This window comes from Ceratotherium simum, chromosome 16, assembly GCF_057802395.1.
Source record: "Ceratotherium simum simum isolate JZ-2026a chromosome 16, ASM5780239v1, whole genome shotgun sequence".
In the NCBI taxonomy this organism is placed as follows: Eukaryota; Metazoa; Chordata; class Mammalia; order Perissodactyla; family Rhinocerotidae; genus Ceratotherium; species Ceratotherium simum.
Genome location: NC_141915.1, coordinates 34513247 through 34528547, shown reverse-complemented (window position 1 = coordinate 34528547; position 15301 = coordinate 34513247). Strand labels below are relative to the sequence as shown.

Here is a 15301-nt window from a genome sequence, read left to right as displayed (position 1 = left end):
AAGTACATTCTATGTGCCAAGCATTATGCTGCATTTTTAAAATTTCAGTCTCCCTTAACTCCAAAGATAGATGTTATTACCTCCAGTTTATAAACGAGGATACTAAGGATTAGAGATGTTAAATAACTTCCTAAGGTCACACAGCAAGTAAGTGCAGAGTTGAAATGAAATTCTAAGACTCGAGCATACAGACCCCAAGGTTTTCAGTAAATACTTTTTTTTTGGTGAGGAAGTTTAGCCCTGAGCTAACATCTGTTGCCAATCCTCCTCTTTTTGCTAAGGAAGATTGGCCCTGGGCTAACATCCATGCCCATCTTCCTCTACTTTATATGTGGGACACTGCCACAGCATGGCTTGATAAGTGGTGCATAGGTCCACACCCGGGATCTGAACCTGTGAACCCCAGGCCAAGGAAGCAGAGTATGCGAACTTAACCACTACGCCACTGGGCCAGCCACAGTAAACACTTTTATGGAGCAGTCAATGACGACTCCTAGACTCTTTCCCAGAGTCTTACTACAAGGTGATCATTCTACAAATATAGTTTGAGTTATCCTCTCATCATACCTTATCCTTACATTTGCCCATCTCAAAAGTTACTTGCCACTTTTCTGGTCACTTATAGTCTTAAAAGTTCTTCCTGTAATTTAATCTTGCTGCCTCAACATTTCAAAAACTGAAGAAGTTTGGCATCAACAGCAAACTTGGATAATTTTCCACAAAAGTCTCTTAATACTATAAGATTTCCAAGTTGGAAAGGAACTAAAAATTATCTAGTCCAATATTCCTGTTTAAAAGGAGAAAGCTTAAGGCCCTGAGCAGTAAAACGATGTCCCTCACACCACAGAGCTAGTAGTAGCAAAGCTGACACTAACATGTTCTAAATTCCACCCCAATAATCTTTTCTGAAAACCACCGATTTGCTCATCCCTGTAATATATAGAACTATGCTCTAGGAATAATACTTAAGAAATCTCAGGGGCCGGCCCCGTGACGCAAGTGGTTGAGTGGGCACGCTCCGCTGTGGTGGCCCGAGGTTCGCCGGTTCAGATCCCAGGCGCGCACCGACGCACTGCTCTGCAGGCCATGCTGTGGCGGCATCCCATATAAAGTGGAGGAAGATGGGCACGGATGTTAGCCCGGGGCCAATCTTCCTCGGCAAAAAAAAAAAAAAAAAAAGAGGAGGATTGGCAGATGTTAGCACAGGGCTGATCTCCTCACCAAAATAAAAAAATAGTCTCAAAATTCTGGATTTAAGAAAGGTATTTGCTGTGCTTCCATGGTTTTCTGTCTCTGATCTAACTTATTAAGCAAAATAATATCTTGAATGCAATGGCTATTTGGCTTTTGTTTAACAGTGTCCGGGGTGGACCATGTTGAAAGGATCTTTAAAGGTTTAATTACTATGCTACAAACTCATTTATTCCCTCAAGGAATTCAAGTGTATTTCTGGAGACTCATAAACAAGTTATACACTACTTATGGATGTAACATGGCAAAACTATAAAGAATTTTATACTGTTTTACCCAGTAATCACAATACTGGGGTTATTTTAAAGAAATAATTCAATAGAGATAAATATCTATACACATGAAAACATATGCCAAAAATGGCAAAAACTAGAAACAACATAGATGCTCAAAAATAGGGAAAAAGATAAATATAAACAAAGCTATTTTAGATGAATAAACTATATGGAACTATTACAAAGAAAACAATGAATATTAAAGTGGCAGATACTAGCTAATTGTTCCTCAAACCATTTTCCTTTTGCTCCTGGGCACAAGGCTGGCCTACAATTCTCAAGATCTTTTGCAATAAGATGTGGCCATGAAACTGACCAGAAGTGATGTACACAACCTTCCTGCTTGGCTCATAAAAACCTCTCCCATGATCCTTCTCCACACAATTTTTTTCCATCTGTTGGTGTGGATGCCCAGGACAACACTGGAAGCCATATCTTGAAGAGAGCAGAGCCTCCATAAGCCTTGAGATTCCCAAGTCACCACAAAAGACAGGATTCCTTCCCTTTTATCTCTTCTCCCTCACCAAGCCCCTACACACACACACACACAAACACACACACTCACGCTCATTGACACCAGTGGACAATTAAAGCGAGGGGGAAGTAGGCTTCTATTGTGTTATGTCACTGAGATTGTGGGGTTTATCTCTCACAGAGTCCAAAATTTCCTGAACTAACACAACTAGGAAGCAACATAGGGAAATACTTAAGATATAATATAAAATTTTTTTAAAAGTACAGTAGTAGTTCCCCCTTATCCGTGGGCAATATGTTCCAAGACCCCCGGTGGATGAAACCATGGATAGACCTGAACTCCATATACACTACGTTTTTCCCTAAAACATACATACCTAGGATAAGGTTTAATTTATAAATTAGGCACAGTAAGAGATTAACAACAATTATAATAAAATAGAACAATTATAACATATTGTAATAAAAGTTACCGTAAATCTTAGCAATCTCAACATACGATTTTTTTCTTTCCTTATTAAGTAGAGAACTCTCACCTTTTCACTTAAAGGAAGCACTTACAGCTTCTCTTTGGCATGTCCGAATTGCCAGCATCACTACTCTTGTACTTTGGGGCCATTATTAAGTAAAATAAGGGTTACTTGAACACAAGTGCTGTGATACTGTGACAGTGATCTGAAAACCAAGACAGCTACTAAGTGACTACGGTTGGGTAGCATATACAGCACAGATATGCTGGATAAGGGATGATTCACATCCCGGGCAGGACCCACGGGTTGGTCGCAGGAGAGTTCATCACCCTACTCAGAACAGCGGGCAATTTAAAACTTATGAAATGTTTCCTTCTGGAATTTTCCATTTGATATTTTCAGACCACGGTTGACTTCGGGCAACTGAAACCGCTGAAAGTGAAACCACGGATAAGGAGGGACTACTGTACAAAGATTTAAGGTTGAAAAAGTTGTCAGTGCAAACTTTGGTAAATAAAAATTTAGTCTATAGGGAACCAGTTCGTTTTCCTAAATTTTCTTTGATACTGTTGTCGTACCATATTTAGCAGTAAAATTAACTCAATGACTTCCAGTTCACGTTTGTGACACTAAAACACACCATCCTTGGCTTGCAAGGAGAGCTGAATCAAGGAGGAACATTTCACTGGAACACACACTAGCCTAAACGGCAAATGTGCAAACAAAACTCTCATTCGTTAATTTGTTCAACACGTCTTACCTTTAGATGTGGCACATTACAAAACTTTACCTGGCTCAGTCAAGCTCTAATTTCAGCAGTTCTAAAATCAGGAGAAAAAAAAAAAGGCTGCACCAACTCATGCACTTAAAATTGCATACGACTCTCATCTGGCCACTACAACACAGCACTTGTTATGGAACTTGTTATAGATACAAAAAATAATAACTTCACAACTTTATATTTCATTCTACAGAGATCTGAGCCACTGTGACTTAGAGCTGGTATCTTAACGATGCCTTACAAGACTCAGACAGCCAGTGACATATTTCTATTCGCACCCAGGCCATACAACAGAAATTTATTACTCGTAGATGCCTCACCTTCTAACTATCAGTATAATCTCCATATAACTACTGAGAGGTTAAGAGCAGAGGCCTTTTTTCTATCACCTCCCCTTATTTTTTTCTGCAATTAAATTAACAAGCAAACAAACAACAACAAACCATCCAACTGACCAGTTGAAAAGCTCAACTAGGAGATAATAGATAGAATGCCCAGCCAAGCACAGCAAATCCACTCTCTTCTTTCCGTGTCCAGGTTCCTGGCTCTCCCCCTGCTAAGAACTAGTGGGCTACACCACAGTTCTGTTATAGAAGGCCAGAGAAGGAAGTAAAGTTTTCTGACACAAGACTAGAAAACACCTTAGAAACAAGTCATTTCCTGTATTGCTCTGCATCAAGATTAGAGGGTGGGCAGGCTTTCCCTAAAGCACTCGTGTTCAATGCTGACTAAGGGGCAATGAGCTTTCTCTAGTGCTGGCTTCTCCCAAGCTGGAACCCAATAAGAAAACACCGGTATCCTAAGCAATCTCTTTTAACAGGAACAGAGATGACATGGAGAAAGGAATAAGACATCCATTGATCCTTAAAGTCCTAGTTCAAGTCTTATAGTGTGGCAGCTGAAATACATTTTAAACAACTGCAAGTCCCCCAACCAACACTGGTTTGTCAAATGCAGATATGAGTTGAGTCTGAGAAGGAAACAGAAAGCTATCCAATACATTGTTCCCTGAGAAGGCTCCTGTTCTCTCTGACACTGCACACTCCAAGATCCCTATGTGGTAGAAGCAACAGGGCCGCTAACAGAGATGTCTTCTTCATCTCCCCTCCCTCCTAGCTTCAGAGCTTGTCTCCCATTCGCCTTCGAAAGAAGGAAAGCCATTATAAATCACTTGTTATTCACTCACGTATTAATTCAATCATTCATTATTGAGCATCTACCAAATGCTAGGCACTGGGTTGGGCAATGGGAAAAAAAAAGAAAACCAACAGTATTTGTGTATTACCAAATATACATTCTATAAGGGCAAAGATTATGGCTGCTTTGTTCTACATTTTGTCTTCTGCCTGGCCCAGTGCCTCCCTCAAAGGAGGCATTCTTCAGCATTTGAAGAATGAATGAATCAACACATTAAACACTGGGGGTGTGGGGGCAGAACCCTTCCATAGATATGTCACTTTATTAGTTCATTTCAAGAACCCTGTGAGATATTTACTATTATTCCAACCTTATGGAGGAGGAATGGCCTACGCCTACTGAATAAGTGCTGTCATCAAAACTGTTTTCCTTGAGGGTGAAAGGTAGAGGTGTGTATGACAGGAAGATGGGGCAGCAGAAGGAGAATATGTTGACTCATATCCTTCAGTAAATGTGTTTATTCCAACTCTGGCATTGCTGCCAAATGTGTTGTGAAGCCAGCAGGACTTGGCTCTGGAAAACTCACCTGAAAGTCACAGGCTTCCTTTCCTACTGCCAGCCCCTTCAGCTACTGGGCATGAAGTATTGGACAAAGTTAAAGATTAACTCTGACAAAGGTCCCAATTCTCCCAGATCAGGAGAGAAAAGCATTTGTAGGCTTTCTCCTTCACAACCACTGATAATCTCTCCACTGCCATCCTGATGGCACCTTAATGCAAATGTAATCAAACCCAAACACTGGCCACCCCATTACCAGTCCAATCTCGCTAATAAAGAGCAATTACGGCTTTGTTATAAAGGCAATCCCAGACCACTTCTCACCATCCACAGCTCCCCACCCCAACCCCCGCATGATGGAAATCCCTTAAAGTTATGATGGAAATCCCTTAAAGTTTTGTTTAAGGTTACATGAGATGAAAATGCAAAAAGTTATAGAAAAGATTCAATTATCAAAGAGAATAAGGTGATAATTGCCACATTGCAAAATCCAGGGTCAACCAATAAAATCCTGGCTCTTTTTCTAGGGTATAAATACATGGAGACAAACTAAGTAAGGAGATAAATTCTGTAATCTATATCTGGGTTATCTCAAAAGCTTCTGGGAAACCACCTGGAACTAGAGACGACAATGGAAAATAACTAGTAATCTGGGCCAAATGGAGCATAGCTGGACTAGAGCCAAAAGCTTTAACCCTGACTGGTCAGTTCCCAAAGAGGAGAATGATGTAAACTAGACCTACCTTCTGGGTCCTTAAAAGGATGCTGTCCCTGCACAGAGACACACAGGAGTGGTTTTTACTGACTACTAATATATGCAAGGTGTTACCGTACTGGAATTATATCTCCTAAAGGCTCTTCTATCTCAGCCTCATCCGTCACACTCCACTCTCTAGTTGTTGCCATGTTGACCTCTTGACAGTCCCCTGAATTCATCATGTCCCATCTAATCTCTCTGTCTTTGCAAATGCTGTTTCCTATGATCATCCCTCCTCCATCACACTCCTCCTGGTCAATCAGCCAAAATCTTCCAAGCCAACTCTTTAGCATCCTTCAAGACTCAGCCCAAGCATCTTCTAACTAACACTACTTACTCTCCTTCTTCTACTGCCCCTACTCCAGAATGAGTCAGATATCCCCTCTCTGTTCTACTCAAACATTGTATCTCTTTTCATTATAATACTTACCATGTTCTGCTGTAACTACTACTATTTTTAATATCAGTCTCCTACTAGATTATGAATTCCTGGAGAGAAAGGTCAGTGTCTTACTCATTCCTACTGGATCCTCAGTCCTTCAATAAATGTTGAATGATTAAGTGGACAAAGGAGGCCATTTCGTTTTAGGTCTCTATACTCACTCTATATGGTAACTGGACCATCGAGAGGGTAAAATGAGTACATAATTTAGTGGACCACGAGTATACTCTCCCAAGCGAAAATGCAGTCTATTGGAAATAAGAGTTGAGCAGAGTGTGATAAGGTAAAATTGCTGTAAAATGCTTTGCAGTGCTTCAGGCATCTGTTTCATGTCAAATAGTGCATCTATTGCTTGGCACACAATTAATCTTCACAATACAAAAGCATGCATGGATGATCCATTTCTCTTAGCATTCATATAATGCTAAAGACATTATTATTTTTATTATTATTATTATTACTATTATTCAAGTACAAAATTGGAGACATTTGCATTTGCTTCACACAGTTCATAAGAGATAGGACGACTGTCTTTTTTTTTCTAAGTCTGTCACTCAGAATGTCTCATAATGGCCTAATTGATGTATTAGGCCAGTATTTTTTTAATGGGTTTTGTAAGCAAGAAAAAAGGTTGACAAGATAAGGAGTTGGGTTTCTAAGTTAATGCTTATTACAATCAAAGAATAAAAGCACCCAAACTTGACTGTCATTTTCCTTATCTCTACTGTAGCTCCTCATAACTAAACAACACGGACTAAATTTCTTCTCTTGGCTTGCAAGCCCCTTCACACTGGCCCCAGGTTATTTTTCTAGCCTGATTTCCAGTCACTTACTCCAGCCCACCTATTCCATATGCCCATTGCACATACTTCCAATGCTTTGTTTTCCTCCCTTCTTGTGTATGAACATACTATTCTTGCCTCATGGTATGTCTTTGTTTTCCCTGTTCTTTTGAAATCTCAGATATTCTTCCAGGCCTGGTTCAAATGTTTTCTCCTCTATAAACCCTTCCCCTTTTCCATTTGCATCTGCCAACAACAGTTAACTGCTCTTGCTTTATACTCTGATAGCACTTTGTACACACCTCTATCACATAAACAATACCATCTTATAACTACGATGGACCAAGAGTTGTTCATTTTTATGATTCCTACGCCTGGTACGTAGTTAGCCAGCAATACTATTTTGTTGAACACGGAAGAGATAACTGAATAATTAATTGGCACTTACAAGAACAGGTCCAAAGTGTCAACAATTATTGTTATCGATAACAATGATAATGATGATGATGATAATGTTGATGAAGATGATTTTATGAGAGCAGCTCCAATTCATTGAGTGACTACTACATCCCAGGCACTATGGCAAGATCTTACGTACATTTTCTCCAATCCTCATTTTATAGATTTTACAGAAGCTCAGAGAACTTAAAAGAACTTTTCCAAGATCACACAGAGAGTGAATGCCAAAGGTAGGATTCACATGTAGGTCTATCTTGGTTCCAAAGCCCATGCTTACTCTCATATATGTGTAATTGGCCAATGGTTACTGTATTCCAGACACCATGCTAGGTATTTTACAAATAGTGTTTTGTTCCTTACAATTACCCTGTAGGATTAACCTTGGGAAATAAGTATCATCTCATTTTACAGATGAGAAGGCTGAAGTCTCCCCAAAACTCAGCTGTCTACAATCCTGAATAGGCTACAAACCATACAAAGTACAGCAGTACTTGGAAACATGTAACACAAATTCAAAATCCAAAGAAATGTTAGAATTTCAAACAAATATCAACCAAGTTCAGTCCACTGAATCCATGCAAAGAAGCATAATAAGAAAAACAAAAGTCACCAAGAAATTAAACATATTAGGACACCCTATATTCTCTCAATTCAATAGCTCCTTAAGTGGAATCACCCCAACTTTCCAGTATCTCCCAAATTGAAACTTTTATTTCAGTTGAAAGAGTCTTAGTGTACATCTCACTCATTCCTATTCCTCTCCTTTTGATGATGTGGTCCCCTCCATCTCTTCTAACCCATCCTCCAACATCTGTCTAATATCCTCCTTTTCCTTCATGTCTAGATTTCTCTCTTCTATAACATTTATGTTCTTTAGCAAACAATTAGGCATCATTCTTATTGTTTTACATGACTATACATTTTGTGCATTACTTTTTTTGTGCATTTTGTGCATTTGCTTTTATAACTATATCCTAACAATTAAGCATCATTCATATTATTTTATATCACTCTACATTATGTGTATGTATCTCAACTTTGATTTTATAACTATATGTTAAGCATGGATCATTCCATAATATAGTAAAGACACAGATACTTTACATTTGCATAACATGAAGAACATTCAGGATCACTCTCTGATGTTTCTCTCAATAATTCTTTAAAATAGGCAAAGAAGATGTAATTTTCATTTTACAGATGAGGGAACTGAGACTCTGAGAGGCTAAGAGAATTGTCCAAAGTCATATAGGTAATTAAGGAAGAGCTGGATTGCAGGGTGGGTCTTCTAACTTCCATCTCTCTGCAATGGCTTCTATCATACACATTTATGGTGCTTGGACCTCTTCCTGACCTAAAGGAAGGCCCAAATATGTAATGCTTAATTAAGGTGAAAAATTGGGATGTTAAGTATTGACTGCCTAGGATGGCAATCAAATCCCCTTTTCCCACCCAAGAAAATGTTTCTCCACATTGACATGTCTCTTTCCCCCAGGGATTTTATATTACTTAGGAGGATTCTCATCTCACTGCCAGGAGAGTCCCATCTATGATGATGGCATCTGCCAGTGACATGGTTACATGACACCAGCATGGGAAGCTGGATTTAAAGAAACCATATAAGCCAATAAGATCATCAGATAAGTACTCTTTGTTGGGGTGGGACTCTTTTTTTATTTAATGGAATGTTCTATTTCAAGCTATACTGACAGCACGTGTAGTTTGCCATTCTGGAAGCACTTTAAGGTTGGGTCTATACCAAGTTAGAATTTACAAGCAGAAAGAGAAAAATCCTGTTGCTCCCCTGGGTAATAAGCACTACATTCCCCGGTGATTTATTAACTTTCCAAAGCTCACCTCAACATTGGGCTCACAGGGGTAGTGGGTTACACTCATGACTGTGCACCAAAGCCTAATGCTGCCAGTCTCATTTATACAAGAAAGAAAATTAAGAGACATTTCAAAGATGTTAAGCCAAGGCCTCCTTGAAAGTGGGATTTGTGCCCAATGTTATAAAATGCGCTTGCTGATGATTTTCTTTTTGCTTTTAAACAAGTTGAAGGGGAGGGAGGCAAAGGCTCTATTCTATCATGGCCTTACAAACTTGTGAAATGCCAGATTTGTAGGAAAAAATAATTGTATTATTGCAAGCTTACTATGCCTCAGACACTGTGCTATGTGAAAATCATTGAACATATTATCTTATTTAATCGAGGTAAAAAATGTGTGGGGTATGTTCTATTATCCCCTTTCTGTATATAAAGAAGCTGAAGTTAAACCACTTTAATTTTCAGATTAGGAAAAGAATGTATGAAATATTCCTTGCTTGTAGGGATTGCTGGTCATAAGGCACTGGTGGCAAACTTGGGTAATGGTTTCATCTGTTTGAGTGACAGAGTCATATACAACTCAAATGCTACCTTAATTCTAGCTCTAGACCGCAATTTTCCTAAACTTCCACTTCCAAACTCTCCAAGATTTACAACCATATCACACAATTTATTCTTTCAATTGGAAACATCAAAATAAAAAATGATGAATAAAAACATTTAAAGAAATCTTGAAACAAAACATAAATGATATACTGAACTTTGACTCAGTTAAACCTCCAGGTTGACCCTCCGAGGGCTTTAGTTGCCTTACATATAAAATTACCCTACAAATTCTAAGAACAGATGAGTTCAAATATATGCAATATTATGTAATATATTGTGTGTAATGTATTTTCATATTATGTGAAAGCACCACATAATTATAATTGTTATTGCTGTTATTATTATGAATAAACTGACAAAGAGGTAAAGTAAGGAAGTAGGATGCATTGTGTAAATTAAATCAGTCAGCTGCCTTTGGACCAGGAAATTCTCTCCTGGTGCTGCTAAGCATTCATTCTCGCTGATCTGAGCTGCTTTTGTGAGAAGGGAATGGTGCTCTTGCTAGCACAGGGAAAAACCATCCTGGTCTCTCTCTCTCTCCCTCTCTCTTTCTCTTATCTCTTCAAGGATCTTGGCTGCCTTACATTTTCAGTAAAATGAGATCTGAGTCTAATGTGGAGCCCCAAGAACTCCCAGATCATGGCATTCCCTCTTCATCCCAGCTCTGTGGTCCTTAAGTAGCCAAAATTGATTCCATCTCTCTAATGGAAGTCACACACGCTACTTCCTCAGCAGCTAGCTAAGGCTGGCTGAGCAGACCCCCAGGCCCACTTGCCAAGAGCTTCATCATGACCAAACGATTAGTGCAGAGCCATCGAAAATACCAAGCCCAGGTCTCTATATTTTAAGCAATATATCTACGCAGGCCCAGGGAGAAAACTCCTTGGATATGCTTTTAATTGGGGGGTGGGGTGGGATGAAGGTAGGCACCTTTGGTGAACAAAACACTAAGCTACAAAGCACCAGAGTATTCCTGAAAGCAAATGCTACCAACTGAAATTCAGTCAATATACCTTCCACAAGCCGGATCTACTACCAAAATTTTCCTTCTGCAAAATGTTTACACTGCAGACTTTTGCTGGACTTTCCTAGTTTGGTATGCCTCAATAATGAAGCCAACCCTACCAATGCATTAATCACTGATGCCTGGTAACTCAGTAAGAACTGGTACCCATTTCCTGGGTAGGGCAATTCATCCCAAGACAGTAGAGAGGTGTTTTGGTTTTTAAATTTTTTTTTTAATTCAAGATTTAGTAGGTTCTACGATCACAGGGTTATGTTCCTTTTGGTAAAACTCAGTTGTGAGTAAATTAAAACTGCAAATCATGGCAACAGAAATGAAAGACCTACTAAACTCTCCCTGAGACACAATCATTCAACCGAAGTACATTGCATTCCTATACCTCTTAAGGATGCCAGATGGGGAAAAAAAAGTCCTCCAAACTGTGGCAACCAGGAGTCATAATTACATTACTAATCAGAATTGTAACATACACGGACATCACTCAATGAGTAGTTTCTGTTTATGGAGGGAGGAGGCCACACTGGCCCTGGAGAAAGAATGACCTTTTAAAGTTAAGTTTATGAATGTGTAAATGTAGAGTACATAATGTTGCCTCTCTGCCTAAACATCTTCATAAAGTGCAAATTAATGCAGATCCTAACTAGGTATTTGGAATGCTAACCTAGTTTTCTGTGGTTAGCTAATAGCTAGCAATTTTGCTCACACTTATCCTCTCATTACATAGCAATGATGACTATTTAGTAAATACATGTGAAAGGCCATGTACTCCATAGCACCCCTCCCAGGATGGAAATAATCTCCTCCTAATGCTTCTATTTATATAATTTAGTTGCTGATACACCAAATCAGGTATGGCTGTGACACGTATCCCACCAGCGTCTCTTTTGGAGGCCATGAACAGACCCATTCTCAGCTGGTTTTCCTCTATGATGGCCTGACCAAAAGCAGGGTAGGGGCTGTGGACAAGGGACGCTAAGGGAAATCCAGAGCCTCAATGAATGTTAACCCTTTGTACATCTTAAAGGGACTCAGCTGGCTTGTCTGATTTGAAAATTATTTGTGATGCTGGAGAGAGGTAGGGAAAGGCTACTTTATAACTGGTGAAATATTATGGAACGCAGAGAGAGAGTCTGGAATAGACATGAAGAAGAAAAAGATGTAAAATGTGGCCTTGTGAGATGCCACCCAGTCCATCATTAGACATATCGGCGATATAAACCTTTATAAGTCACCTGGGAATTTTCCCTCTTAGATGCAGGATGAGGTAAAAGAGGTGCCACTAGAGGAGCTGGGGTGACCCCAGGGCACTTTTTATTGTCTGCCAGGTACACAGCGTATCTCTAAAGTATTACAGAGGCATATTTCTTAGTAGGGTAGCTGAGCCCCAAACAATAATTCCAAATAAAAGATTCCCTATTCCTGCCCAGTGAGGAGAACATTGAAACTGAAGAGTGGTATTTGGAAGTGGGTCCAGGGTAAGGGCTGACAAGGGTTTTTCGTATCCAGAATCAGATCTGGCTTAGACGGTGGGGATTGGCTGGGCTGCAGAAAGATACAGGAAATATGTCCCTCCATCCCAATGCTGCTCAAACGTGTCTGCTCACAGGGGGCAAGGTTCCCGCTCTCCTCTTCTGGTGACTTCATGGGAAGTTGGCTGAGTCCCCAATTCTGCAGAGGGAATGCAGGCAGAGGGGAGCACTGTAAACCAACCTTAACCTGGATGCTTAAATGACAGGTGTGAGGGGAAGTGGGGTAGCACTGAACTGAACCGGGGAATACTGCTGATCCTGGGGCTTTTTCTCACGGCTCCCCTCCACACCCCCAATTCCCTGCACCAACAAAGACACTGCTTGGAAATCAGAATCCCTCCCAACACAAAGACACACAAGGGCAGGCAAGCACAAGTCTCGCCTCACTCACCTCAATGCCCCGGCTTCCCATTAGTTCCCAAACCCACAGACTGGCACAAGGAGCCTGAAATCAGTGAGTCTGAGCCAGCACATCTTTGCCACTGGGAGTTAGGAAAGACCAGCGTCTAAAGTGGTATTTATGATATTGTGTTGTTTCAGATGGATTTTGCTTTTCTTTGGGGTGGAGGGGGGCGTGCTGGCATGTTTCAGACCATCACAACCAGGTCCTGATGTGTTTGGGGAAGGCATGGAGGACTTCCACATCCCTCTGGTTCCTGCCGGTACTCTCCAGTCCCGCATCCTCCCGCAGTCTCTGGAAAGTGCCTAGAAACCAGGGCAGGGCTCTGCATCCATTTTGCCAGCCTGGAACCACCGAGTTTGGGAACTTTGGAAGCCAGGAGATGGGGGTGGAGGTTGCCAAGGCTCAGATTTCGGCGCCAGAGTTCTCAGCCAGAAAAGCAGTTGAAAATCAACACCCATCTGCCTCTTCTTTCTCATCTCCCACCCCTTCTACCTTCCAGGACTCCATACAGATATTACCCCCACTACACACACACACACACACACACACACACACACACACACACACACCCTTGGACTTCAAAGGTTTTTAATTCTGAAGGAAGCAAACCTGCAGAGCTGAAAAGGTCTCTGCCTACACCTCCCTCCCCTCCCATCCCCGAGGCTACTTGAGTGTCTACACACAATAAAACCCCATACATTCCAAACACCACAACATAACCCAAACCCGCCCGTGACTCCAGCGCGTCCCATACCTGATAGGCAGACGATGAAATTGGCTTGAAGAAGAAAGAGCACCTCCCAGACTATTTCCATCCTCTGATTCTCATTCCAAGTGCATCACTCGACGGGAAAATAGGGGGGGCAGGGGGGAGCCCGACACGGCACACACACATACACACACGCACACACTCCCGAGCGAGCGCACACTCGCACTCCCACCCGACAGCCGGCCAGGGACAGTCACCCCCAAGATCAATATCGCAGTTTGAATTGTTCCGGCAAATCTCCCCTTGGGCTCGACGGATGTGCGCCCCAGATGTGCTGACACATGTCCGATGCCTCGCTGCCCCGGAGGTCTCCCCGCTCGCCGGTCTCCCCTCCTCGCACGAGCGGCGGAAAGAGCACTAGCAGCGGCGGCGGCAGCCACCTGAAGCCACCAGCGCTGGGCTCTTCCGGCAAAAACGAGACCCCGATCCGCCGGGCGCCCCAAGAAGACATAGACGATAGCCCCCCGCCGGGCCGCGCCGCGCAGTTCCGGGCCTCCGGCAGCTCGCAGCTCGCTGGCTAAGCCCAGGCGGTCCGCGACAAGTTGCCCTCGAAGTCCGCCCCCCTCACCGGGGCATGGTCAGAGGGTGGCTGCTCCGCTCCGGGGCCGTTCTCCTCCAGCTTCCGGGGGGCGGGGGGAGGAGCAGACACAGCAGACAGAGAGACAGAGAGAGAGAGGCAGGGATTATTGCCCGAATAATCCGGCCGCCAGCAGCCTCCGCCGACCCCCCCTGTTCCCCAAGTCCGCGCGCAGCCCGCCTCCTCCGAGCCCGGCTCGGGCGGCGCGTCCAGGGCGCCGAGCGGAAATGGTTGGGAGCCGGGGACCCGGGCGCATCGGGGGGCCGCAGGCTCCCCAAGTCGCGCGCGCGCTTTCGGTTCCTCTGCTATTTTCCTGGGCTCCCCAGAACCCCCAGCTGCCTCGCTTCCATCGCCTGCAACTAGCGCCGCCGCCGCCGAGATTTTCCGCAATGCAACTGCAGGGGTCGTTATTTCCTCGCCTACGGATCCCGACGCTTCCAGATTCGGAGGGGAGGAGGAGGGCAGGTGGGGGCGGAAGGAGGAGGAGAAGGGGAGGCTCGGCCAGGTGAGCGTCCTCGCCGCCGCCGGGAGCCCCAACGTCAGCCCCGCCGCCCGCGGCCCGGGGGCGGAGGCAGGAGGCCGGGGTGGGGAGGCGAGGCTGAACGCGGCCATAAGGAGGAGGACAGGGCTGGGCGTCGCAGCTTCGGGCCACCGCGGCCGCCGGCCTCGGCCCCAGCCCCGGGCTCCGACTCCTCACGCCGCCCTGCCCCGGCTGCCTCTGTCACCCTCCAGGATGTGGGGAGTTTCTCTTCTCCTTAAAAAGAACTTCGCGCCTGCCGGTTCGGCGCGGGAGACCCGGGCGGGACTCATCCAGGGAGTGCTGTGCTGCGCTCTCCCTCTGCTGCGGAATATTGGGGCCTTTTTTTTTTTTTTTTTTGCATAATTCATTCCCTGCCCTCTCCCTCTCGTCCCTCTCCTACCCCCTCCTCCTTCCCCCTTTCCGCTCCAGTGCCAGAACACTACTTACCCCAGAGTTCTCCTCTCTGCAGGTTCCTAGAGCGGCTGCAACTCTTGCCTGCAAGTCCCTCACCTCCCTCCTCCCGAAAGGGGAAAAAAACCGTCTTTCCAAGTCCAAGTGCGAGCAGTGGCCGCTGCCCACTGCGCCTCTGCCCAGCTCCGGGAGGATCGAACACTATCAGAAACCCGGGCCTTAGGGGAACGGGCTTCCCTTCTTTTCT

At 43.5% G+C, this 15301-nt stretch overlaps 1 protein-coding gene across 1 annotated transcript in view; it reads right to left on the bottom strand.

The window, feature by feature from the left end:
- The window catches only part of CA10 (carbonic anhydrase 10 (inactive)), a 464178-nt gene extending 450446 nt beyond the window's left edge, over positions 1-13732 (bottom strand). The window contains exon 1 of the mRNA XM_004434740.3: positions 13532-13732. Coding sequence (XP_004434797.1) covers positions 13532-13592 — 61 coding nt within the window. The 5' untranslated portion in view covers positions 13593-13732. The remainder of the gene's footprint in view (positions 1-13531) is intronic.
- Positions 13733-15301: the final 1569 nt, after the last annotated feature.